Here is a 26,159-nt window from a genome sequence, read left to right as displayed (position 1 = left end):
ATGATTGGATCATTTCAGTTTCATCAACAATGAATTTATGTCCCAATTTTTCCACATCCTCTCTAATATTTGTCATTTTCCCCTTCTATCATTTTAACCAGTCTGGTAAGTGTAAAATGATATCTCAAGGTTATTTTAATCTGTATTTCTCTTATCAATAATGATTTAGAGCATTTAAAAAATATTTGTATTCGATTTCTTCATTGGAAAATTGTCTGTTCATATCCCTTGACCATTTAACGATTGGGCAATGACTCATATTCTTATATATCTGACAAAGTTCTTTAATATTTTAGATGAGACTTTTATTTTCTCCTTTCCTTCTAATCTTGACTCTTGTTTTATTTATATAAAACTTTTTAATTAAATGTAATTGAAATTATCCATTTTGTACCCAATTTTGCTATCTCTTGTTTATTTGTAAATTGTTCACTTATCTGTAAGTCTGATAAGTATTATTTTCCCTGTTCTTCTAATTTTCTTGTAAAATCTCTTTATATTTAAGTCATGTGTCCATTTTGACCTTTTCTTAATAAATAGTGTGAGATACTGTTCCATGCCTAGTTTCTGCTATTCTATTTTCCAGTTTTCTCAACAATTTTTTCCAGATAATGAATTCTTATCTCAAAATCTTAAGTCTTTACGCTTGTCAAATACAGGGTTATTTTATTTATTTGTTGCTGTAAATTGTATGCCTATTATATCCATTGATCTACTACCATTCTATTTCTTAGCCAGTATAACATAGTTTTGATAATTACTGCCTTATAATACAATTTAAGATCTGGTACTGCTAAGCCCACTCCCCCATACCTTTTTTCCTTATTTCTTTTGATATTTTTGACTTTTTGTTTTTCCAAATAAATTTTGTTATAATTTTTTCTAATACAGCAAAATATTTTTGGTAATTTTATTGAAATGGCATTGCATATGTAAATTAGTTTGGGCAAACTTGCCTCCTTTAATTTTCAATTTTTATTTTTTAACTAAATTTTATTTTATTTTCAGTTTCAAATTCTTTCCCTCCAAACTCCTTCCTATTAAGATAGGAAAAAGAGCAAAACCTGTTACAAATATGTAGTCAAGCAATGCCCCCCTCTACTTAATCTGTACTCTGAGTCTATCAATTCTTTTATCTGTTATCACAAAAAGAGCTGCTACAAATACTTTTACAAATATGAGGGTCCTTTTCCTTTTTTTTTTTTTTTTTAGTTTTTGCAAGGCAGTGGGGTTAAGTGATTTGCCCAAGGCCACACAACTAGGTAATTATTAAGTGTCTGAGGTTGGATTTGCACTCAGGGCCGGTACATTATCCACTGAGGCATCTAGCCACCCCTTTTCCATTTTTTTTTATTTATTTGAAGTATAGATTGAGTAGCAATTTTGCTAGGTCAAAGAGTATGTTCTATTTAATAACTTGTGGAACATCATTTCAAATTGCCTTCCAGAATGGCTGGACCAGTTCATCCCTCTATTAACAGCACATTAGGGTGTTTGTTTTCCAACATCCCTCTAACATTTGTCATTTTCCTCTTTTGTCAACTTTGCCAATCTGATGGTTGTGAAATGGCATTTCAGTCATTTTAATGTGGATTTCTCTTATAATTAATGATTTAGGGCATTTTGTCATATGACTTGTCGATAACTTGATTTCTTCCTCTAAAGACCTCTATTCCCTTTGTCCATTTATCATTTAGAGAAAGACTATATTCCTATGACTCTGACTTGATTCCTTATATATTTTATCAAATAAACTTGCTGCAAAGATTTTTCCCCTTTTTCCTAGTTTTCTTGTAATCATTTATCTATAAAAATGATAACTTTGTTTCCTTTTTTTCCTTGACTTATTCTTTTATTTTCTGTTTCTTCTTCTTTTATGGTAACTAGCATTTCTAGTGCATAATTACTTTACCTCTGAACTTACTGAAAAGTCTATCCCCATCACAGAGCATGTTGACTCTTGGTTTGAGATCGGTACTATTTGTTAATGTATGCTTTTTTCCTTATACTTTTTTTTGTTGAGTTTTTTTAGGTTTTTTTTTTTTTTTTTTTTTGCAAAGCAAATGGGGTTAAGTGGCTTGCCCAAGGCCATACATCTAGGTAATTATTAAGTGTCATAGGCTGGATTTGAACTCAGATACTCCTGACTCCAGGCCCGGTGCTCTATCCACTTCACCACCTAGCTGCCCCCAAGGTTTTTGCTTTTTTAAAAAAAAATAGGAATGGATAGTGTATCTTGTCAAAGGCTTTTAATGCATCTGTTGAAATACAGGTCTCAATATTATTTTGATGTCATAGAAAGTCCTTGATAGGACTCCTTTGAATATCTGGTGGGTAAATAATATGGGCACAGCTCATTTTTACAGGTAAGGAATGTGAGGCAAGCAAGGTCAAGTGATTTGCCCAGGGTCCCACAGCTAGTCTGCTTCTGAGGCTAGATTTGACCTGAGGGAGAGGTGTCCTGATTCCAGATCCAGGGCTCTGTCTGTTGTGCCAGGGATGAGTGCTTATTTATTGTTCATTGACTGTCTCACAGATGTAATCAGTGGCCAGCTCTTCATGTCCCTCTCCACAGCATCTTCGAGATGCATGTGTCTACCCCTCTGTGCACTGTAGTCAGACCCCTGTCTCTACCCCCCCCCTCTCCACAACTGCCACAGTTGTTAGGTGCCACTCTCCTCATGTGGGGACTATCGCAGGTGCTCCTCATTACTCACCCTTTCTTCACGCCAGCTTTCAGAGTATGACTGAGTCACCATCCCTAGATCATTCCTACCGACTCCCTATGACCTTGAGACCCACAGAAACTCCTCTGTTTAGCATTTAAACTCTTCAGCCAATCAACCAACATTTATTTATCACCTCCTATGTACCAGGCATATGACATGCATTGAACATGCCAACAAAAATCTACAATGTGAGCTATGCACAGGATAAATAGGAAATAATTAGCAGAAGAAATGCACCAAAATTGAGAGGCTTCTCAGTAGTTAGAGGAGAAGAAGGAGGGTCTTCCAGCCTGGGGGACAGGCAGGGAAAAGACCCAGAGCTGAGAGATGCAGGGTCTTGTTGGAGGAGCAGTCAAGAGACCAGTATCACTGGATTAGAGAGTATGTGTTGGGGGCAGCTAGGTGGTACAGTGGATAGAGCACCGGCCCTGGAGTCAGGTGGACCTGAGTTCAAATGTGGCCTCGGACAATAATTACCTAGCTGTGTGACCTTGGACAAGTCACTTAACCCCATTGCCTTGCAAAAAAAAAAAAAAGAGTATATATTGGGGAGTAGGGGGGGATGAAACCTGAAAAGGTAGAAGGGGGCCTAAGTCAGGAAGGGCACTTTATATTTGATCCTGGTGGCACTAGGGAGCTGATGGAGTTTATTGACTTGGGGAAAAGGCTGACAGGGTTAGGCCTATATGCTTTAGAAAAATCACTTTAGGGACTGGAGTAAGAAGAGACATGAGCCAGGCAGACTGCTCCCTGGCTATCAGCATGGCCCAGGGGTGAGGTTATGAGGGCCTGCACCAGGTGGGAGTCTGTGTCCAATGAGAGGGAGAGAAGCTATAGTGGTGAAGTAGCATCTGCTTGGACCAGGAGGTGGGGGAGACTCCTAGGTTGGGAGCCTGAGGACCTGGGTGGCGGTGGAGTGGGGTAGGGGAGGGGTTAGTGGTAGCATTCAAAGTAAAAGGAAGAAAGAGAATAAATTCTGTTTTGGATGTGTTTAGTTTAGGATGTCTGCCAGACATCTAGCTCAAGACGTGTGAGATTGGAGGTCAGCAAAGAAGTTGGGGCAGGAAAGGCAGAATTGTCAGCCCAGAGGTGGTCATTAAAGCCACTGAGGGGGAAGAGAAGAGGGTCTAGGCCAGAGCCCTGAGGGACCCTAGTTCTTCTTACTTACCCTATTTCTAATCTTTTTTTTTGAATGTTATTTTATTTTTTCCAGTTTTATTTCCATATTAGTCCTATTCACTTCTATGTTTATTAGCCAGTCCCAGGTAGTTCTAATGACTGCTACTTTATAATAGAGTTTTAGGTCTGGTACAGCTTTTTTTTCCCATTAATTCTCCATACTCTTTTTTTTTTTTTTTTTAAGGTTTTTGCAAGGCAGTGGGCTTAAGTGGCTTGTCCAAGGCCACACAGCTAGGTCATTATTAAGTGTCTGAGTTCAGATTTGAACTCAGGTCCTCCTGACTCCAGGGCCGGTGCTCCATCCACTGTGCTACCTAACTGTGCCCCCCCTGCCCCCATACTCTTGACCTTTAATTTCTGAATTTTGTTGCTATTTTTCTGGTATTTTGAGTGATGTCATTTAATCTGGGTAGAATTGTCACTTTAGCTGAATCTACCCCTGAGCAATTGACATTTCCAGTTGTTTAGGTCTGACTTGATTTGTGTGAAAAATATTTTATAATTGTGTTCCTATAGTTCCTGGGTTTGTCTTTCTAGTCTTTTAGCATTTGTTCACCTCATGTGTCTTTGCTCTAGCTTTACTGGCTTACTTCCTCCTTCTTATCCCCAGCTCTTTGCCTTTCCAAGGGTTGTGTCCGCTGCCTGGATGCTCTCCTTCCTCATTTCAGCGTCTTAGAATCCCTGGCTGCCCCATCCATCCACTCTCTAGTTTATATACACTCATCTAGGTCATTTCCTCCATGTTCTGTTGTACTGCTTCCATTTGAATGTCAGATCCTTGAGGACAGAGGCTGTTGTATTTTCTTTGTACCCCCAATCCTTAGTACAGTTCCTGTACTTAATAAATGATTATTGATTGGTTGATTGATGTAACAAGCAGAATAGTATGTGGAAAGAATATGGGTTTAAGGAGATAGGGGACCTTGGTAGAATTTCAGCTCTGCTTCTGATGATCTCTTTGGCCTTTGGCACTTTCTGGATCCCAGGTTCATGATCTGTCAAATAGAAGGGGCATAACTAGATGGCCCCCAAGACCCTGCCAGCCCTGAATCCTCCACCCCCTACACTAAAGATTTAGAAAGTCATAGCAGGGCTTTCCTCTCTGCCCAAACTCCTGTAACTTATCCCAGAGACCAATTTAAAAACAATATGGCCATGGAAAAGAACCCAAACAGCTTCTGTTAGATTGCACCATGGACTCTGAAGGTACTATTTGATTTGTTTTGTGTGATGAAAAAAGTCTCCATGGCCTAATGTTCCAGCAATTAGTGCTTTCATCTTGGAGACTTTTAGATGGCATTTAAGCTTATTGGTTTAGACCAGAATCACCCTGATTCTCATTATAAGCAGTATTATAAAGGGGAGGATTAAATTCTTCAAATAACTTAGATTTTGGACTGAACAGAATGAACAAAAATGGTATATTTTTGTGCTGTCCTCAGATTTCGCTTAAAATTGTAAAATGACCTTTTTTTTTTTAAATCTCTAATGTTACATCCTAGAATATATGACATACTCTCTTGGTGGATCATTTGCTCATAAGACCATTGTTAGGACTGAATGCAGAGTTTATAGGCAGGAATTGAGTCAGATATCCAGCTTAGATGAAATGAAGACCCTCCCTATTGCTTATAGAGGTCTGTGACACTGGCATGGGGCTGGTTGGGGGCTTTGGAGGTGGCAGTGACAGCAGGGGAAGCAGCAGCATTGTGGGGTAGGGAATTGGACAGATAGAAAGATTACCAAGTTTTATTTCTGTTAGGGAGAAGGGAAACCATCAGGGCAACTGTGAGAGACTGCTTGGATTTGCTTGGAGAAAGCCTACCTAGTATATGAGGCTGCATAAGTCTCTAGGGAATGTTGGTGAGTTCTCTATATTTTTTCATGCACTCTGTTATGAGTTTTGTTTGTTTTCTCTGACCTTTAAATAGTGACTTGCTGGGAAATGTTTAATAGTCAGCTCTTTGGAATTAAAGATTAATTTGCATTATTAATCTTTTCCTATCACTTTCCTATCACAAAATCTAGAGTGGTCAATCAACAAATCACCTCACCTTGGATTTATAGTGTTTGTTGATTTCTCAGGTGTAAATTTAACAATTTGGTCCAAGCTGGCTCCAGCCCTCCTCCATCTGTAAATAACCCAGGTCCTTCCTGGCATTTGAAGCTCCCAAACATAAAGGTTACAATAATCACATCCTCTTAACCCCATTGCCTTGCAGAAACAACAAACAAACAAACAAACAAAGACAATCACATCCTACTGTTTTATATATATTAGTAAATTATTAAAACCAGGTTTAAATCCTCTTGCAGTTGAGTAAATGGCCTCAGTTGCCTCCCTTAGCTGGCACTAAAAGGCTATATTCTCAAAAGAAACTTTTCCTCCTTTGAAAGAAGTGCTAGTGATGTGGGGTGTTCAGGGAGGACTAGTGTCTCTGGCTGTGAGCTCCCTTCAGGATCTCTCATTCACTTGGCACTCAACCTGTACGTGTGGCTCCAAGAAGCTAGAGCATGCCCAGCAGCTGCACCCTAGTAAACCATCTTGGCAGATGGGGACCAGAGGGCCACAGATGTGTCAATGAGTTTTGAGAGCTTCTAACCCACACACGTGAAGATTTCCCAACTGCTGTGAAGGTGGCTAAAGCAGGTGCTGGGTGCCCCTAGAGCATGGTCAGATGTGGCAGACATGAAGGCTGTCCACTGCTTCCAGATCATCAGTGGTCCTGGAAGAGAGCGAGGCTGACATTTTGAGCAGCTCTGCCTCACTTCAACCCCATTTACACATGTATTGACATGTCACCCTGTGACATCATTTATCCTCTTTGAAAATGAAGGGCAAGCAACAAACTGGAGATCCCAGTTTCGGGCACAGGACAGTTCCATTTCCCATTACCTAGTCATGGTACCAGAGTGGAGAGAGCACTGGTATTTGCAGGGGACTGAATGCTTTTTCTATCCCCCTTCCTGGGTGAGGACCAGGAGAGTCGAAGAGGGGGAGCAGTGCTGACATCTCTCCCTTGAGAATATCACACATTGGAAGCATTGAAAACTTAATAGACTCTCCCAGACCCAGAACTAGTTCAGAAAATAGCAGTGCAAAAGAGACTGAAGCTTGTATCAGTGTCATAAGCAGAGGCCAACTCTAACATAAAGACCAAAGTCAAGGAATAATCTGTAACAATGAACAAATAACAAAAAAGAACCTGACTATAAAGAGCTGCTGGGAGTGACACAAAGCTCAGAGAAAAATGTGTATTCTTGGAAGCACTAAAGAAAGAGACTAAAAATAAAAAGATAAAATGATTAAAAACTCAAAGAAGAGTTATGAAGGAAAATATGAGATACGAAATGAAAGTAATTCAAGAAACTTATGAAAAGAGAATGAATGGGGGCGGCTAGGTGGTGCAGTGGATAGAGCACTGGCCTTGGAGTCAGGAATACCTGGGTTCAAATCCAGCCTCAGACACTTAATAATGACCTAGCCCTGTGGCCTTGGGCAAGCCACTTAACCCCATTACCTTGCAAAAACTTAAAAAAAAAGAGAATGAATAGCTGGGTAAGAGTGGCACAAAAAAAATCCTGAAAAAAAGAACCCCTTAAAAGACATGACCAATTTTGTGGCATTATTGAGGCTAATTTGATAGTACAACAAAATATGGATTGAAAGAGTAAGAAAATAGAGATAGAAATACTTCCCAGAGGGTCATTACCATAGTCCATGAACTTGCTAACCTGGTTTTTTTTTATTTTTAGGTTTTTGCAAGGCAATGGGGTTAAGTGGCTTGCCCAAGGCCACAGAGCTAGGTCATTATTAAGTGTCTGAGGTCGGATTTGAACTCAGGTACTCCTGACTCCAAGGCTGATGCTCTATCCACTGCACCACCTAGCTGCCTCTTGCTAACCTGTTTTAAAGTAGTGGTAGTGGAAACAGAACCCAAGAGCCAGGTGGAGGTGTTGTGAGAACTCATTGGAATCTGGCAGCCTGTACTGCAGGAGAGGTGAGGTAGAAGAAAATAATCCAGCCAAAAAGATCTATGGCAGCTGAGTAATGAGTTAGAAGGAAGAGCAAACTTAAGGGGGAAAGAGAAAGAGCTTCGTTTTAGATGCTTAGTTGAGCTCGAAGTGCTGATGGGATGATATAAAGGTGGAGCTGGGAAGGCAATTGAGAATGGCCCTCAGAAGAGCAACTGGACCAGAAATAAATAGAGAATTATCATCAGATAATGGGAATGGATGAGATTGCCAAGGGGGAGAGTGAAGAGAAAAAGGGAGGACCCTTAGGGAATACTTACACCATCCAGATCTGAGGGGATGATGATTGTGAAGTTATAGGAGAAGAGGACCCAGTTGGAGGGAGGAGAGCTCTTGCCAACTGGTTGTCCTGCCACCTCCCTCCTCCTTCAGCTGCACCTAGCACCCTCAGTAGAGAAATACCCTGGAGGTATTTCTGCCTTGGCATTCCACATTTCTCCTGGCCCAGGACTACCTATCCCAAAACATTTGTCTCAAGAAAGGCCATGTTGGCTTTATTCCCTCCACTCTGGCCACCTCTACTATAGTTTTCTCTTCAGGGAATGGGAACAAGGCTCAAGGAGAATTCCTATCCCATTGGTAGGAATATCTTTCATTCTGTGACAAGAGAGAAGAGGATGATGAGAAGTTCTGAAAGATGGAAGAGGAAAGGGGGTGGTGTTTGAGCCAGTTCAGAGCAGATGAGCTATGTCTTCTCAGGGAATTGGAAGACTAGGTCATGAAGGTGATAAGAAAAGAAAAGTCCCTGACCAGGCCAACCCACGTCTCCTCATGCATTGTTCTAGGAACAAAGATTTCATTATCTTCTTGGGTCAGAGCAGAACGCTTTATTCTCAGATGTTCAGGGAAATCATGATAGGTTAAACTGTCCAAGGGAATGTTAACTAGCCTAGCTATTTTAGGAAGTCTGTGGGCAAATGATAAGAAATTGTGTTCCCATAAAATAGGTTTACAAAGCAATTCTTCACCACAATCCTGTGAGTTGAGGGAGTGTGAATAGTATGATCCCCATTTTACAGATGGAAAAGAGGTTCTCAGAGTTTTGGTGACTGTAAGTCACACAAGATTAGTGCAGCTGAGATTTCAAATCTGAACTCTACTGAATCTCAAGTGGGGTGCCGTGGACATTTGGTAAAGACTTCTCCTCATTTGATGTCTAGTCTAGGAGAGATGAAGTAGGTACCTTTTGAGACTCAGAATTGCAATCCTGGTTAGAGAGATAGAATATTGATTGGATTGCACCAAATCCCATATAGACTATTGTTAAGCAGGCTTAGCCAGAAGGAAGCCTGGAGCTGAGGGCAGACATTCCTGTGCAGTTCAGGGAAGGAGGAACTTTCAGGAGCTGAATCTGGGGAGGGAGAGGGGGATGTGTGGCTGAGGGTATGAATCTGAGGAAACCAGGTAGATGGAGTGGACCACCTGGTCCCCCAGAATAGCCTGTTGGTATGCCTGTGATTCTTTCGGTGCATTGTCCTTTCACTTGGCCCCTGGACAAGTCTGGGGGTGGATGGTCAAGCCTCCCAACTGCTGCCACTGCCCTGAAGCCTTGAACAACCTCAGCACCACAGAAGGAGGCTGGGAGCCAGGCTGGGATCTTCGTGTTCCTGCAGTGGGTTTAAGTGAGGACATTTATATGGTTTTCCTTGGTTTTTATGATTTTGGTTTAGTAGTACAGAAAAAAGAAAGTGAATAGTGAAGAGGTTCCCAGTGTCCAATTCTTGCTCTGTGCAATGTGATGCTCAGACTGTGGAGGGCCAGGAGATAGGAAGTCCTTTCGGCCTGCCACTTCAGCCCCTGCCTTGGGGGTTGGCCTTACCCTCGGAGGAACGGACGCTTAGAAGTGGGAATCCTGGATACCCCCTCTGGGAAAGTGCCTTCCTGGTCTGCTATGGTGGTTCTCAGAACCTACCACATTGTGGAGAATCCTTCATTTAGCCCATGGAGAAGAAAATGCTTTTCTGGAGGCTTTAAAGTGTCTGTTTTAGATTTTCATACACCTATCACTTTTTTATATATCAGAATTACTCATCTCTATCAGAGATTTCAAGCTCTACTGTCCCCATTCCCTCAACAACTTTCAGAGCGAGAGAGTTTCTAACAATATTGTTCCCTCTTCTAAGTCAAAAGGCTATATACGAAGTTACAGATGGGTTGTTGGTCTTCCTGGAGGCAGTTCCCAGAGAATACAAAACCTTCTGCCTTTGATTTTTTTTGTATATAGTTATCTTTGCATTTTTAGTTTTCTCTGATAGAATATAAGCTCCTTGAGGGGAAGCACTGTTTCATTTTTTTGCCATTTTATCATCTCTACTTGACCCATAGTAGATTTTCTTTCTTGCTTGAGCCATTCACTTGGGAGTAAAGAAACCAGAACATTAGGTGCTGGGTCTTCCTGGTGAATCAGTGTAGGGAGCCCCAAGACCATTGCTGAAGGTCTGACCATTTGTGAGAGATCTCGTTGGGGCACCTCAGAGCTTTTGTGTGGACTCTGGTGAAGAAGGGCACAGAGAGTTTCTCTTTGTCCCGACAAGCAGCAATGATGAATAAGTTGGACTCACTGGATTTGAAAAGGCTTTCTGTATTTTGTCCTGGTTCTAGGGAGTGATTCTGGGGGAGGCCTGCTGGACCCCCTCAGGTCCAGCTCTGTCTCAGATCCTTTTGCTTGGAAAGGGTGATAAAGCATGAAAAGTGGCAGGGGTTGTCAGTTCTCCCAGAAGGATGTGAGGGACTCATTGTGAAGAGCAGAATGGGAACACTCCTCTATTTTGGAACTTACAGACAGAGCAGAGACTCCCAGCTTGGATTAATGAAGAGCGGGTTAAAACCACAGCCTTAACAAAGCCCAAATAGAGCCTCATCAAGAGGAAGGCTTCCTAATGGGCAACTCTGTTTCTTTTGACAGTTGCTCAATGTAAATTTGATGGTCAATCTGAATGTTAGGTAGAGTAGGAGAAATCATGGGAGAAGTCTTTATTCCTAAAGGTTCCATCCTCCAACAACAAGTATAAGGGTTTGGTTTGGTATTCCTTTGTTTTCCCTCTGAAGGTTTCATTTATTCAAGCTCCTTGGCTATTTCTCTTAATTTGCTGAAGGAGGCCGGATTCCTCTGGTTGGCAAAATTGGTTGGGTTTTAATTTTGTCTGAGGGTAGAGGTGGGTGGTCTAGGAAAGTAGCTTCCTCCAAAGAACCTGCCTGGAAAAGAGACTGAAACAATGAAAGAAAGAGGGAAATCAGTGATAAAGTATCTGTCTGTTGCTGAGCAGTGTGTGTGGGGGGCATCCTGATGGGTGTGGCTAAGATGCTGGAGATCAGAATTTGGATTTCAGACAACCAAAATCTGATAAGATTAAATTTAATAGAAAGAAATATAAAAATCCCACACTTAGATTTTTTTTTTCTTTTTAAAGTTCCCTACTTACAAAATATGGGGGAAGGTAAAGTGTGGTGTTTGGGGCTAGGCATCAGCCCAGGTAGAAACAGCCACTTATTCAGTATCTGTTATAAGATGAATACTGTGAAGGGTGCTGGTGGAAAACCAAAGTTCATATAAGACAAGGTAGCCCCTGCTCTGAAGAGCTGTTATGGCTGGTAGGGAGAGAGATCTTACCCAGATGGTAGCCACATTCATTATCATGCATAGACAGAGGTTCACCAGCAGCTCGATGGAGGGGGGGAAGTTTGGAGTTATGATGGACTTTGAAGGATGGGAAGGAATTCTACCAGGGAAGAGGACCCCCCAGACCTGAGCCCTGCTGGGGTGGGGTGGGGGAGAACAGTGATCCAGTTTCCCTGGTGTGTGGAGTGTGTGTGGGGCCACGTGAGAGGATATGCAGGACTACATGGCAGCAGTTGTCCGAGCCAGTTCCAAATGTCCTCTTCGAATCCCATCTAGAGACCCTCCTCATGTGGATGACTGCTGATAAGCCAATGGGTTGAATTAGAGACCTTTCCAAAGGTCTGGCATGGGTATTTAGAGCATGTGTGAGAAAAAGACATTTTTTCCCTGAGTCTTCCCTAAGCTATTTTGAAATTTCCCTGAGGAGCAACTGTGGGGCATCCTAAATCTTGTTGAAGAATCTTAGCCCATTCTTCAGGATGAGAGATTACAGAAAGTAAGGCATACTACCATTAACCTTAGGTGATGTTTGTGTCATGGCCCCTTGGGCGGTCAGGGGAAACCTATGACTCTCTTTTCAGAAGAGTGTTTGTCAGTGCATAAGATAAAATTGATAGGATACAAAGGAAGCCAGCTATATTAGAAAAGGGTTTTTTTTTTTAATCAAAGTTTGAAGACCTTGGGTTAATTTAATAATCCCCGCCCTAGAACAAAGAAGTAGAAAAAGCACCAGGTCGTGGGGCAGGAGCTAGGGATTCTAACTCTCTTCCCCTTCCTGGGTCACCGGCTCCTCAGATGAGAGTCCCCTTCTCTTGTCCACTTAGCTCTCTGCCTGGTCTTTGAATCCAGGTCCAGACCTTTGGTGACCTTGGTTCTTTGAGAACAGCTGGATCTTTTGGGAACTCCATGTGTTCTTTTCCACACGTAGAAAAGAAAGATGAACCTAGTTCTCGGGGGCCTCTTGGCTTACTATGTTTCCTTTGTTTCTTGTCCATAGGCGTCTGGCTAAGAGCCTGGGCCAGGCTGGTGAGATCGAACCTGAAACAGAGGGGATCTTGATGGAGTATGGGGTGGATTTCTCTGATTTCTCCCCCGAAGTTCTGGACTGCCTCCCCCAGTGCCTGCCTTGGACCATTCCACCTGCAGAGTTCAGCAAGAGGAGAGATTTAAGGTAAACTCTATGGATTTTTCTTTGTAATAATTGTTTCCTCTCAGCCTCAGCCCTAGCCCCAGAGACTGAAGGTGATTGGTTCTCACTGCTCTTGCCTTACCCCCACCCTAATCCAGTCCAGCCAGGATCTGTTACAGAGATACAGGCCCCCCTGATTCTTTGCCTCCCAATTTGGGGGGCTGTATTCTGGGATCTAGAACTCGGGCTCAAATGAGATCATCGTTCTCTCAGTTTCCTTTCATTTACCTATGAGAAAACAAAACCAGCCCCCTTGGGTGGGAGGCAATCCTATCTGCCTTGCTTGGCTGCCAGGTTTCTGGGCGGTTCCAAGGAGATAATGTCTGTGGCCTGGCTTTGTAAATGACCCAAGGAAGGAGGGAACGATTACCCTGGGCCGGGCCTGGAAGCTCCCCTTCAGGGACCTCTCCGTGGCCAAGCAGGGATTCAAGGTTTCATGCTTGGAGCCTCTTCTCTGAGCGTCACTGTGAGGTCTGGAATGGATGGCAAAATACTTCTGTGGTGTTTTTCTAGTGATGTCTTCTTTGAAGATGGTTCTTCATTGTGGGATGGAATTACTTTTCTGATATTTCTCCTCCTCATTTGGTTTCAGTGCTGGCATTCATTTTGGGCCCCATTTGGGGAGAGTTAGAACCAAGAAACTTCTCAAATGGTCCCGTGGCATCATCAGTTTTTATCCTCAAGTCTTCTGTACCTTATGGAACACATGATGCCTCCATTTATTGGCCTTCATTCTTGAAACCTCCAGCTCTCCCTTTCTCCTCATTCTTACTCTCTGCCTTTCAGGAATTATCATGCCTGTGGGCCTCCATGGAAGATTGGGAAAAAGAAATTCTTCAAAAGATTCACTCACCAGGTTAGGCACACCTGCTCCCACCAACATGGCTGTCTTGGGAGATAGTTTAATGAACTGCTGTGTGCCCCCCCCAACTTCCCTTGTAGCCACTTGCCTCATATCAAATCTCTCTCAAAGCGGGTGGACCCATATTTGAAGCCACCCCAGCTTGGTCGAAGCTGTGTGTCCCACTGGTGGAGCTGGGTCTGCATCCCATCTTAGAGCTGTGGTGGGGCAGGTAAAGAGATAGGATAGTTAACTGGCTAGAAGAATAATCTTTATCACTGGCGTTTTATTTCACCTTTATGGTCACTCGGGGAGGTGGAGCACAATGCAGAATACCTACTTTTACATTATTTTACATCACTTTAAGAAATCTAGGCAGCAATAATAGGTGAAGAAACTTGCCCAAAGCCAGTTTTAGTAAGTGGCAAAGCCAGAACTGCCACTTTATCTGTTTCAGGCTCTTTCTTTCATATCACACCATTCTGACCTGAGAACCAGGTCCATTTTAAGAAGGTGAAAAGGACTAGTTTTCACTTCTTTCTTTTTCCTTTTTTGATTAGTTGGATCGATGCTTTTGATTTTTATTCCTGGATATTATTGCCTCTCCACCCCTGATTTGAATTCTCCCCTTATAATGGAGAAATACAATTAATTAAAAAATAAAACCCAGTGTAGTGATGGAACACAGCCTTCCATTCTTCTCTGTTCCTTGCCTCTCTTTTCAGAGGGGGCTTGATTTGATTGTTCTTTGGGATTCAGTTTGGTAATAGCATGTTATTCACAGTTTGGTTTAGCCTTTAGTTGCTTGGCTGTAGCCATTGTGTCTGTTTGGTTCCCTTGGTGGTTCTTCAGATCAAGCAGATCTTCCTGTGTTTCTCAGAATGCCTCATGGGTCCTTTCTTGTTCCACAATAATATTCTATTGTGTTTCATCTACTGCAGTTCTTTGGCCACCCAGTAATCTCTGGGGCCCGCTTTGTTTCAAGTTTTCGGCCATCACAAGATTTGAGTCTATCATTTGCCTCCTGGAATGATTTAAGAAAGCAGACTTTGGGGCACAGGGGCCATAGAACCCCGGATTCCTAGGACAGTCTCAGTCCCAAGAGGTTAGTGTCTGCTTGGAGCTTTGTGCTGTGCTGGCTCAGAGGGGCACCTGGTGGAGTAAGATATATCTATGGGTGGATGGAGGAGGAGGACACTGGCCACTGGGCCAGTCACGAAGGGGGTAGGATTGGGGTAGGGGGCTGGAGCTGAGTTTAAGTAGAAGGAGAGAATTCTGGGAAGGGTGAGGATGGTGCAGCAATAGGAAATCAGTCAGTAGACCTTATTAAGTGATTCAGGTGCTATGTTAAGGATTGGAAAAGCAGTAAGAAGGCAGGTTTACACTGTAGAATGCAGGACAGGAAGTCATATATAATCAAACTGGAAAAGTCAGTTGGACCCAAATTGTAAAGGTTTAGAACTGTCAGATGGAGAAGTTTCTATTTGATTCCTGAAGCAGGAGAGAGTCCCTGGGGAATGTCATGGTCAGGCATACATACAGGTGATCAGGGGTCCTAAGATCCTTTGGGGAGAGTAGGAAGACCAGTTAGGACATGGTTGTCATCTGGGAGTGAGGTGCCCAAGGTGGGCAGGAAAGAGAACAGGATGGATGCAAGAGATTGATAAGCTCTGATCATGGCCCGGACATGGAAGGAGGACAGGGAAGGAGTTGAGGTCAGTGCTGTCTTGAGGACCTGGAAAATAATGAATCAATGAGAACAGGGAAGTTTAAGAGAGGGATTGGTGTTGGAGAAAAGAGTATCCAGTCAGTGGTGGAGATGTTGGGTTTGAGATGTTCATGGAAGCTCTAGTGGGAAGTGGTCCATGCAAGCTGAGGAGGCTGCCTAGTGAGGGAGACCAGGAAAAGAGAAGCCTTACTCAGTTTCTGTGTCCCCTGATACCGGTTAGCTATTGTGTTGTGATGGACTGGGTCGATGGCCAGTCGCTGCGGCCCCTGAAGTCAGGATAGTGAGGTCCTGGGCTACCATGCACCCTTCCTTGGAGATCCCAATCCAGATGGAGACTTCCTTAAAAATCATAATAAGCCCCAGGTAAACTTAGTGTTTTCTCTCAGATGGTCCAGATTGCTGTGACCTCTGGTGGACTCAGATGGTTGAAGCTTCCCCCCCGCCCCGCCCTCATTCTCTAAGCACCCACTGCATACACAGATCTGTGCTGAGGGAGGCAATTGGTTGTGATCTGGACAGGAGGCCCAAGGACAGCGAGCACAAGGGCCAGGACTTTGGGGTGTCTGAGGAAGACCAAGGAAGACTTCATCTTCTGCCTGGAAGGGCCTTCTTTGTTACCCTGGCCAAGCCTCCTTTCCTCCTTTCCCTCTGCTCAGTGTGGTCCTCAAGGATCGAGCTGCCATTTGGAAACAGAAATCATAGGTGGGAGTCTGGGCCTGTTCACCTCTGGCTGCATTTGCTTACTCTGGTCTGGGACTCATCTGGGGAGGGATGGGATGTGTCTGATCAGAGGCTGTGTAAGAACGTAGAGATTATATTCTCCAGGTGCGGCAAGGCCAGGAACCCCCAAGATGGGGGAGCAGCCATGCTGTCAGATACTCCACGCTCATTCGCTTGATGGGGTTAGTGAGGAAAGCACAGCACCTCCTAGCGCACTCCTAGGGGGAGGCTCCCGTGGTGGGAGCCTCCATTTTGACTGCAGGGGTCCGTCCTTGCAGCCCCCCCCGCTGGCCTTGAACCTCAGTCATCCTCCCAGTGTGCACATGTGAATATATGTGCGTGTCTCAGCATGTGTGTGCATGTGGGTGGAGCACGGGAGGGAAGGAAGACCCACAGAGACGGAGACTGCCCCTTCAGTTTATCAAAGGGAGCCCGGGAATGGGGGGGGGGGAGCTGAGGTGGTGAGATTCCTGACCAGGGAATGGAGCTGGGAGTGACCTGGGCTGGGCCTGGGTTCAGGACAATGGCTGAAGTCAGGGGAGAAGAGAAGGCTCCTGGGGAGGCTGTGCAGGGTGAGATGCTAGCTGGTGGCCGCAGGGGCAGGAGTGTGGCAGTGGGTTGTGGTGGTGGCATTGGTGAGGCAGATTTTGGGGCGCAGTTGGTAAAGTCTAGAGAGGGAGTGGAACTAGGACTCCTTCCTCCTTCTGGAAAAGTGATAAGCCCAAGCATGAGTCTGGAGAAGTGCTGCCTCCAGGAATGAGGAGAGCAGAGCCGATGAACCTTCTGAAGTAGGAGTGTTCTTGGGGACCAGGCCTGTGACCTTCTCACTTAGTCCATCTACTCCCAGAGCCAGCTCAGAGTCTGCAGGTGTCATCACCAGTTGCTTCGCACCGGCTGTCCAGGCCAGGCCCCACGCTGGGCTCGGACCCTCTGCCAGAAAGAGCTGGCAGCTGCTTCAGAGGAACTTGGTGTCTACTTAGGGCAGTGTTGTCTGGTCAGCAGCTGCACTCAGGCCATGGCCTAGGGGGTGCATATCCATGCACCAGACCCTTAGGCCAGGATGTCCCACAAAGTTTTCCCAAAGAAAAAATCACTTGGGCTGGGGACCAGGTTCTGCACCCCCAGATTCTCTGGTTGACTTGCTTTGCTGGAGATGTCTGTAGGTCAAGACTTGGCCCCTTTGCTTCCTTCTTCCTCTCTCAGCCATGACTTCCTTCCCCTTGAAATCAATGTGGAATAGTCAGAATTGCTGCCCTGAAAGGTTGACCAATGGGGCAAACTGCGCAGCCTCAGTTTGCCCATCTGTAGAGTGGGGATAATAATGCTTGTTTGTGACTCATGCTTTGGGTCACAGAACACAGGAGTCACTAGGATTCTAGAATATTCACCAGAAATACATGATTGGAGGGAAGCCTAGAGCAGCATTTTGCTCTCACAAATGCTTTTTTGTAGTCAGCAGACAATAAGGCCAATAGAATTTTGGATTCCCATTACCTTGGGGTAGTAGAGTGGATGGGCCTGGAGTTAGGAAAAGCTGAATTCACATCTAGCTTAAGACATTTCCTAGCTGTGGGACAGTTTTCCACCTCAGTTTCCTCCACTGTAAAATGTGGGATAACAGCACCTTCCCTCCCAGGGTTGTTTTGAGGATCAAGTGAGATAATATTTGTCAGGTTTGGGGGATCATATCTGGAGCCTAGGAAGGCTTACAGAATGGTGATTACTTCCAATCAGTTTTGTGACCATACAATGAGGTCTGCTGTCGAGCATCATTTGGAAAAGACTTTGTCTTCTCTTAGCCCTTTGTCAAGGCTGTTCCCCCAGTGTATTGGCCCCTTCTTGGAGGACGTTGAGGAAGGTTTGCTCCAAGGATGCTGAGTATGGCCTCCCTCTGGGTTGGCGGCCTCAAGCTCTCAAATATGGCCTAGCCCCCTACTGTACCCATAAGGACCTGAATGAACTGGACCTCAATGCTTCCTGAGGATGCCAGTGCTCAAAGATCTCCTCAGGTTCAGACCCATGTGCAGCTAGGTGGGCAGCATGATGGAAGAGAGCAGTGAACTGCGCTGGCGGTCAGAGGATGCCTCAGCCATTCACCACTTAGCTGCCCCTCCTTCAGCATGTTGGATTCTATGTCCCTACAGAGCATTGGTGATCTTGGGAAGCTGACCCTTTACAGTCCCAGCTCTGCAGCATGTCTGAGCCGCTGCACTTCTCTCCTGTTTAATCGCCACTTTATTTTGGATGAAGATGGAACTGAAATGGTTGTTCATCCCTAGGTCCTGAGTGATAAGACCCCTGGGGACTCCCATAAGTCTAAAGTCTAAGGAGGAGCCCTTGGCCGGCTGAAATGTGTTCAAGACAATGGGTCACTGACTTAGGGCTGCCCCCAAAAAGCCAAGGTCCTTGGCCAGGAGTAGGGGAGCAAAGGTTCTAGCCATGCCCTTAGACTGCAGGTCCAGGGCTAATGGAAGATGCAGGCATGGGGGGAGAGCAAGGACCTGGACCCAGCATGCTGCTCATTCAGGTCACTCTCTTAGGACTTGGGAGATGTCCAGCATTGACAGGTCGCTGCCTCCCAGGAGTATATGTTCTTCCTAGGGGAGGGATGCTGTTTGTATGCAGTTAAGGGAAGCAGGTAGGGCTTAAAGGGAAAGGTTTGGGGGAGTCAGAGGAGAGGACCCTGGAGCCAGGTCTTCTCAGTCGAAATGATACAAAAAGCTGTCTTCTGTTTCTCATTGCCATCCCTTTTCTTTGACTCACAGAGAGCTGAGCTGATTTGCCCTAAGATCCCAGGACCAGACATGCCTGTGGTGGGAGAACTCTGACCCCCCTTAAGACTGTGGTGGACCTGAGCCTTGCCTCAGGGTGGGGTGGGGAATAGGGGTTGGGATGTGCCCCCTTGGGCAGTTAAGGTTCTGTAGGGGCAAGAGTCCTGAGTATTAGGAGCCTGTCTGCATTTCTACATAATAGTCTCCTTAAGTTGTTAATTGTTTATTTGAAAGTGGATTTGGATGGAATGTGTAATTATCCCAAGACAGTCTAATTGTAGTCCTCAGGAAGGGGAGATTATAAATATAGCTGCAAGTGAGAATAAAGCAAATCTGATTTTTCTCTCCATTCTCCACCCTCCCCCCCCCCACCCCATCACCTTCCCCGGTCTACTCAGCCATCCTTGCAGCTTTGGGGAGGGGGGAAGGGAGGGAGGTGGATGATTGAGATGTTTGCTTTGCTTGTAATACAGTGAACTTTCTTTTTTATGTAATGACCTAAAATCTGGGTGAGAGCTGGTTGGTAATCTTTGGAGAGGTTAACCATATGTTTTCTGGGCTAATTTTGTTTGTCTGGGATGTTGAGTCCTCCCCTCCTGGGCCACCTTTTCTTCTGTTCCAACCCCCTCCAAAGTTGTGCTGTTGGATGAAGCAGGTCTTCACTTGGTGTTGCAGTTCTCCCTAGATTTCACTTGTGCCTCTTTGAATGACTTCACCCCCATGGAAGGACCCACCTTGGGCTTGTGAACTGGCTAATGATGCAGATGGCATGGCCCCTTGTGGAGACTACAACCCCAGTGGTATCTGTCTCTCTCTCTCTATTGAGAAATTATTACTCTTTATATTTTCCCAAGCTTTTCTGCTTCTCTGACTCTACAATAATTTATTTTGTTAGTTAGATCTTCTTAAGCCCCAGCTTCAGTCCAATGATCTGGAGGGAATCAAGTTAGAGATTGTCCCATTTTTGGTACCAAGGGAAGAGATCCTGGGAGATGGACTCCACTGCTCAGGAGCAGGCAGTGTCCATTGGGGCCATTGTCCTGGGCTTCTTCCTTTGCCAGACTGGCCCATGAGCCACCCAAGGCAGTTTCCTCTTCCCTAAGAACTGGGATGGGAACTGAAGATTCCTGACTTTCCCAGTAGCCTTCTGACTCTTTACCCTGGGTTACGTCCCCTGGAAGCCCCGTCCTGTTACTCTGGCCCAGGTTAGGTAAGAGCGGCTCTTTATGCAGCGAGTTTGGGTTTGGTATTTGAACAATTATATTTGGAACAGAAAAGTTCCATCAATCTTTAAACCTCATAATCCAATTATGTCAGTAAAATTCCAGATTTTTTGTCCAGTGGAATTGGGGCAATATTTTGCAAACTGAAGTTGAGAAGAAAAAAGGTGTTTATTTTGAAGAGAAAAGTGGTTGGTTAGCAATTTTCAAGCCCTGAGCTTGGTGTGAAATCTCCAGGGCCTTCTTGAGCGGCTCAGAGGCTCCTCGCGTGAGCACCATTTTTCTGGCCCCCTCAGGCCTTCCCAGCTCAATGGACACCGCTCAGAGTCTGCAGCAGAGCACCGGAGGGAAAAAAAGGCTGCATCTGTTCTATGGTCGCAACTTTTGGGGAGCTGGAAAGGAACTTGCCAAGGAGACTTATTTAAAGGGGTTTCACCAAGAACCCCAAAAATGCCAAAATGATTTCTGAAACATGTTCCAAATGTTTCCAATTTTACTCATATCTTTCTGTTTCCTTTATGGCTAAATTGGGATGGGAAGCCAAAGCCAGGAAAACCAGATCATGGTGGACTAAGAAAGCCTAAATATTGGAGGTAGAAAAAAAAAAAAAAACCCAGCTTCTCAAAGCAAGGCTGCTTTTTGCCTGTCTCCTATTGTTAGTATTACTGTGGAAAATTGGATCACGTCACTTTTCTGGAGAGCCATAAACCTTATTGTGGAGTGGAGATGGTTTCTATAGTCTGACCTGGAAAGACTGGTGGATATCTATTTCTTCACCATTTGCTTCATAAAAAAGGGAGCCCAATGACCTCCCCTGGACCATTACACATGTGAAACTTGGCACTTAAAACTGCTGGCTCTAAATTTTCCAATTGCTTTCTCTTTTTTTCCATTTGGTGTCGACCTGCCAACTAGTGATTTTATTATTATAAACAGGACATTGTATTCACTTTTAAGAAGAAATATGAAGCTGGAGGTCAAATTACATACTGCAGTTTCTAAGCTGCCAAAATAGAAAACAATGAGCTAAAAATACTGATCACAGAAAGGTGCTGTGGAAAGAAAGATTGCAATATCTTCATCATAGAATGTGTCCCAAAGGGCTGATAATTCCCCTTGCTCCAGGTAAAGCCAACCTTGGACCAGCGCTCAGAGGGAAAGATGGACAAGAGGAACCACTTTCAGGCCAATCTTTTGGTGGGAAAGTTTTCAAACATAATTAGCATCCAATGACTAACAACCCTGCTATTTATCAGGAAACCCACTGTAATTCCACGCTCCATTTACAGAATGCTACTCAGGTCAGGAGACCGGGGAGCATCCAGTATGGTCAGGGTACCAGGAGTCTGAGGTCTAGGAATTCATCTCAGCTAGGACTGCACAGCTGTCAGGCCATTTGCAGACCTTTCCCCATCAGGACCCTTTTCCCCCTCAATAAAATAGGGGATTGGAGCTGTACAAAATAAAAATCTGTGCTTCACTGTCTGACCTAGATGACTCATGCTATGGAGAGGACACTGACCCATGAGACCTCTGAGGAATCTGCAATGACCCCCCCCCACCTCCCTTCTCCCCACTGCTGTTTACAATCCCCTCAAATTAAGGGAAAGTACTTATATCTTAACCTTTACCTTATATGCTTTCCATCCCAACTGGTGCTCTGACTTTACTGCCTTGAAAGGCTATGTATTGCATCGAAAAAGGACAGAAATTAATCAGAGGTCGTGACTTGGGGATTTAGCCATGGCTCTCCTGGAAACAGCTTTGGTCATCAGAGTGTGAATTGACTCTGAGATGGACCCTGGCGGATGGTTGGAGGTAGTGATTTGGAGATTACCTGGGTGGGTTTTAAAGGACTTGAAGCAGATTCTCTAGATTTCGGTGAAAAAGTTGGGGAAGAACAGTGACAACTTCTAACAGGAAAAATTTCCTCAAATTCAGAACTGTGAGGCTTGTGTACTGCTCAGTAGTTTAGAACTGTGCAGAGCAGGAAGCTAAGATCATCTAGTCCAAGCCCTTCATTGCCGGGGAGCTCACAGAAGTCCCCGGGCCCAGTGGGGGTGAGGATCAGAGAAAGGATCCAAGTTAGAATTTCTCCCCTGCCCGCCCTTGGCTCCTGAAGGGGTTTCTTGGAAGAAGAAAACTTCCAAGACCATAAAAAGGGAGAAGAAAACAAATAGAAACTGCTGAGCCTTAATTTTTTTTGTGTGTGAGTCTTAATGTTTACAGATATACAGGAAATGCTGCCCTGGAGGAAGATGCATTTTAGGAAATCTCAGAGTGGAAAGAGAAATGAGTTCGTACCCAGGTCCAAAATAAAGCTGAACCACATTTGAACCAGAGACAAAACAATTGAGGAGAAGGTTGGGTTTGAGGGCTCTTGGCGTTGGTCCAGAGCTGGGGTCCATGATCATGCATTGTCTGGCCCTCCAGGCTTTGTCCAGGTGAATGAGCAGATTAGCACGTTTTTGTGAGGAGGAACAAAGACCTCTGCCATCCTCCCCAGAGAGGAGAGCTGCTTCCTTCAGGCCAGCACGCAGCTTTGAGTTCTGTGGCCTGATGCAGAGTAGGAGGGGTTTTTGTCTGCTCCCCATCACTTTCTGTCTGCATTTGGATTACTTCTGCTCCTTTTGAACTTAATGCTGAATTTAGCATACAGTAGGCAGTTAATAAATGTCTGTTCCCTTCCTCCTCCTCCTCTTCCTCCTCCTCACGACTCTCCAAGTTCTGGCAGCAGAGGGAAAACTCTGGTGGGTTCCTTGGCCACCTTGGAGGGGACCATGGATCCTGTGTGGCCCCAAGGTCGGTCTTCAGGTGAGCACTTGTGACCATAACCACTGAGGAAGAGAGTCCATGATGACTTCTATCCTCAGTTCTCATGACAACAGCAGGTGGTGACACCAGTACAAGCATGTGAACTGGATTTGCGGGGGCAGGAGGCTGTGCTGAGCCCCCAGCCTCACTCTTTCCTCTGGAGACAATGGATCCAGTGGCCGGATATGAGATAGTCCTGCCATCAGGACCCCATGGCTCCTTTAATGGGAACAGGGCAAGGCAGGAAGGGGAGTTAGATGATGCTAAGCTAGAAAACCATATGGAACTCGATTGTTCAGGACTTTGGATGCTAGCTGAGGAGTTTACAGTTTACTTTCACAATAATGGGGAACCATTGAAGGTTCTCAGGGTGGGGTGTATTCTGTTTAGAACTGGGTTAGGAGAGAGGAGAGAGGAGAGAGGAGAGAATAGGGTCTGCTGCTGGAATCAAGGTTTCCCAACTATCTTAGAGCAAAGTTATTGGGATTATGTTGATAAGCCCACTAACCTGACTCTGCTGCTTACCAGTGTAATGGGTAAAATCCCTTGTGTTTTGTGCCACAGTTTCCTAATCTGTACAAAGAAGCAGTTGGATTTTTTTATTTTTATTTTTTTAATTTTTGAATTACTGTGTACCATTGTTTTTTAATATTTTATTTGTTTTACAATTATATACAATAATAGTTTCTACCTATCATTTTCTGTAAAGTTTTGAATTTTACAATTTTTCTTCCACCCTCCCTTCCCTCCCCCTATCCCCCCACATAAGGCAGTCTGATAGTCTTTCCATTTTTTTCCATGCTATACAGTGATCGAAACTGAATGTGTTGGGAGAGAAATCATATCCTTGAGGAGAAAATAAAATATTAGAGATAGTAAAATTATGTAGTGCATAAAACACTTTTTTAAAAAAATTGAAGGTAATCCACTTGTCTTTGTTGAAACTCCACAGTTCTTTCTTTGGGTACAGATGGTATTCTCTGTTGCAGGTGCTCTAAAATTGTCCCTGATTATTGTGTTGATGGAATGAGCAAGTCCATCAAGGTTGATCATCGCCCCCATGTTGCTGTTAGGGTGACAGTGTTCTTGTGGTTCTGCTCATCTCACTCAGCATCAGTTCATGCAAGTCTTTCCAGGAAGCGGTTGGATTTAATGCTTTTTAATGTCTAGCATTAAATTAGAATGTTAAATTCTGACATTCTTTAAGAGGATATAACACAGCAATGAAAAGAAAGCATTCAGTCACCTGGATATCCTCCAACTCAGTAGCCCGATCCTCTTTCCTTCTCCCAATACATGGAGTCCCCACATCCACTCTCTGGAATTATATTGTTGCCTATTGATATGAAAATATTTAAAATCTAAAAGGCTTTAGTTTAAAACCCTTGATACCTACCAAGGAGTTCCTGCGCACCAGGAAGATGTCACCACCCCAGGTTTGTGGAGCAGACAGGGAGAAATTCTTGAGGTCCTTGGAAGGGTCTAGGAAGTATCTGCCATGTCTTCAGCCTTTATTCTTGTCCCAAGTTTTCCCATTGGTTTTGGGGCTTTAGCTGCTCATCTCCAGTCATGGGATGCTCTTTCATTCCCCATCCTGGTGGTTGCCCTAGGAGCAGCTTCAGAAACTTCAAGGTAACTACAGATGATGGCTTATTGGTGTGCAGGAATAGCAAATTTTAGCTGATTTAGCATAGTCTTGTACATTTTTAAATGGCCCAGAAAAAAAATTGTTATCCAAACTTTTGTATAAAAAATTAGGAAACTGTTAAATTTTACATAAGAAAACCATGTCAGCTTGTTCAATTTTTTTTTTCTATTGCCTTCACCGTATTGGGCACGGCTGCATTTTTTAAAAAAACAGCTTTTAACTCTAGCTTGATTGCATCTTAAAAAAAACATCAAAACTTTCTAAAAGCTTTTCCCTTCTTTGGGCTTTTTAAATGTGTTGCCAGTTCCTGTTTAATTTCTTTGAAACATAAAGTAACCTTTCTGAACTTCTGTCTACCTCCCTGCATTTGCCCCTTATTTTTCCCTGCATTGACTGGGAGGACTTGTATTGGAGGGTGACTGTGATTGGACAGCAAAGGCCTTTGGGTTTGAGGGGCCACCTGGCCTGTCCCTCTTCCTGGGGTTCAGCTTTCTCATTTCTGACCTCTCTCTCCTGCGCCACTTCCCTCAATGCCCACCCTCCCCTCCATGTAGCATTTCTACTTTCTCCTGCATGGAGCTCATTGGCATGCTCTTTCGCCCATTCAATTCTGAGCTCTTAGATTGCCTTCCTTTGTATCTCCAATACTTAGGCACTTAATACATGTTTATTTGGACTACAAGGCCTCTGGGGTCTGTGCTGGCTCCAGATCTTTGAGAATTAACTATTTACAGTGACAACTTTTTGGACACAACAAACAACTTCAGTTAAATCTTCTTGCAATTCATGACTCTTTCTAATATGTGTTTAGATACATGGTAGGAGTTTGCAGTTTTGTTGATACATCTAGCTGTAATCAGATGGTTTTTCTCACTTTTCTGGTTGAAAATTGCTTCATTTAGAGGCTTCCTTTCCATATTTCTCCAGTGTGATGGGATTCCTGGATTACCTTTGGGAATGTGCAGGTACTCACATCTCTGCAATTAGCTGCTTTTCACTTTTCTTTTTCATTGCATCCTCCCTGTTAGAGAAGTCATGGACATGTGTTTTCTGTAAGGGCCAGCATGGGAGTTTGTTGTCCTCATCTCTGCTTATTTGTTCCAAGAGGCTTTCTCCCTTCTTTTCCCACCCCAGACTCCTCTTTAGGATGAAGGAGGTTGAGGGGCAGCTAGGTGGCACAGTAGATAGAGCACCAGCCCTGGAGTCAGGAGTACCTGAGTTCAAACCCAGTCTCAGACACTTAATAATTACCTAGCTGTGTGGCCTTGGGCAAGCCACTTAACCCCGTTGCCTTGCAAAAACTCAAAAAAAAAAATGATGAAGGAGGTTGGAGATAGTGGAGGCAAAAGAAAATAAAGTCATTTTTAAAAAATAGTAATAAAAGTATGGAAAGAAGGTCTGACTTGGCAGAAAAACCAATGAGCAGGGAAGCTTTGGAATGACACATTTGATCTAGGCTATGTTTAAGAAGAAAAAGAAGCTGTAGGTTACAGAAATTTGCAGCCGCATGCATATCCCTCTTTTTCTGTTTTACTTTCAGTGTGAAAATGCTTATTTTATGTTAGGTTGAGAATAAAAAAAATGCCTTTGGGATTTGTGTGTAATAGTAAGATTGAATATGATTAAAGGACTTGATTGGTATTATGACTCTCAAAAGAATTATAA

At 44.2% G+C, this 26,159-nt stretch overlaps 1 protein-coding gene across 6 annotated transcripts in view; it reads left to right on the top strand.

The window, feature by feature from the left end:
* The window catches only part of DIS3L2 (DIS3 like 3'-5' exoribonuclease 2), a 348,067-nt gene that overhangs the window by 143,351 nt on the left and 178,557 nt on the right, over window positions 1-26,159 (top strand). For all 6 annotated transcript variants that reach the window (XM_074189654.1, XM_074189656.1, XM_074189658.1 and 3 more), the window contains one exon: window positions 12,560-12,733. In XM_074189654.1, coding sequence (XP_074045755.1) covers window positions 12,560-12,733 — 174 coding nt within the window. The remainder of the gene's footprint in view (window positions 1-12,559; window positions 12,734-26,159) is intronic.

This window comes from Macrotis lagotis, chromosome 5 (genome assembly GCF_037893015.1).
Source record: "Macrotis lagotis isolate mMagLag1 chromosome 5, bilby.v1.9.chrom.fasta, whole genome shotgun sequence".
NCBI lineage: Eukaryota > Metazoa > Chordata > Mammalia > Peramelemorphia > Peramelidae > Macrotis > Macrotis lagotis.
The sequence above is the reverse complement of the archived record's forward strand: the minus strand, read 5'-3'. Positions and strand labels throughout refer to the sequence as shown.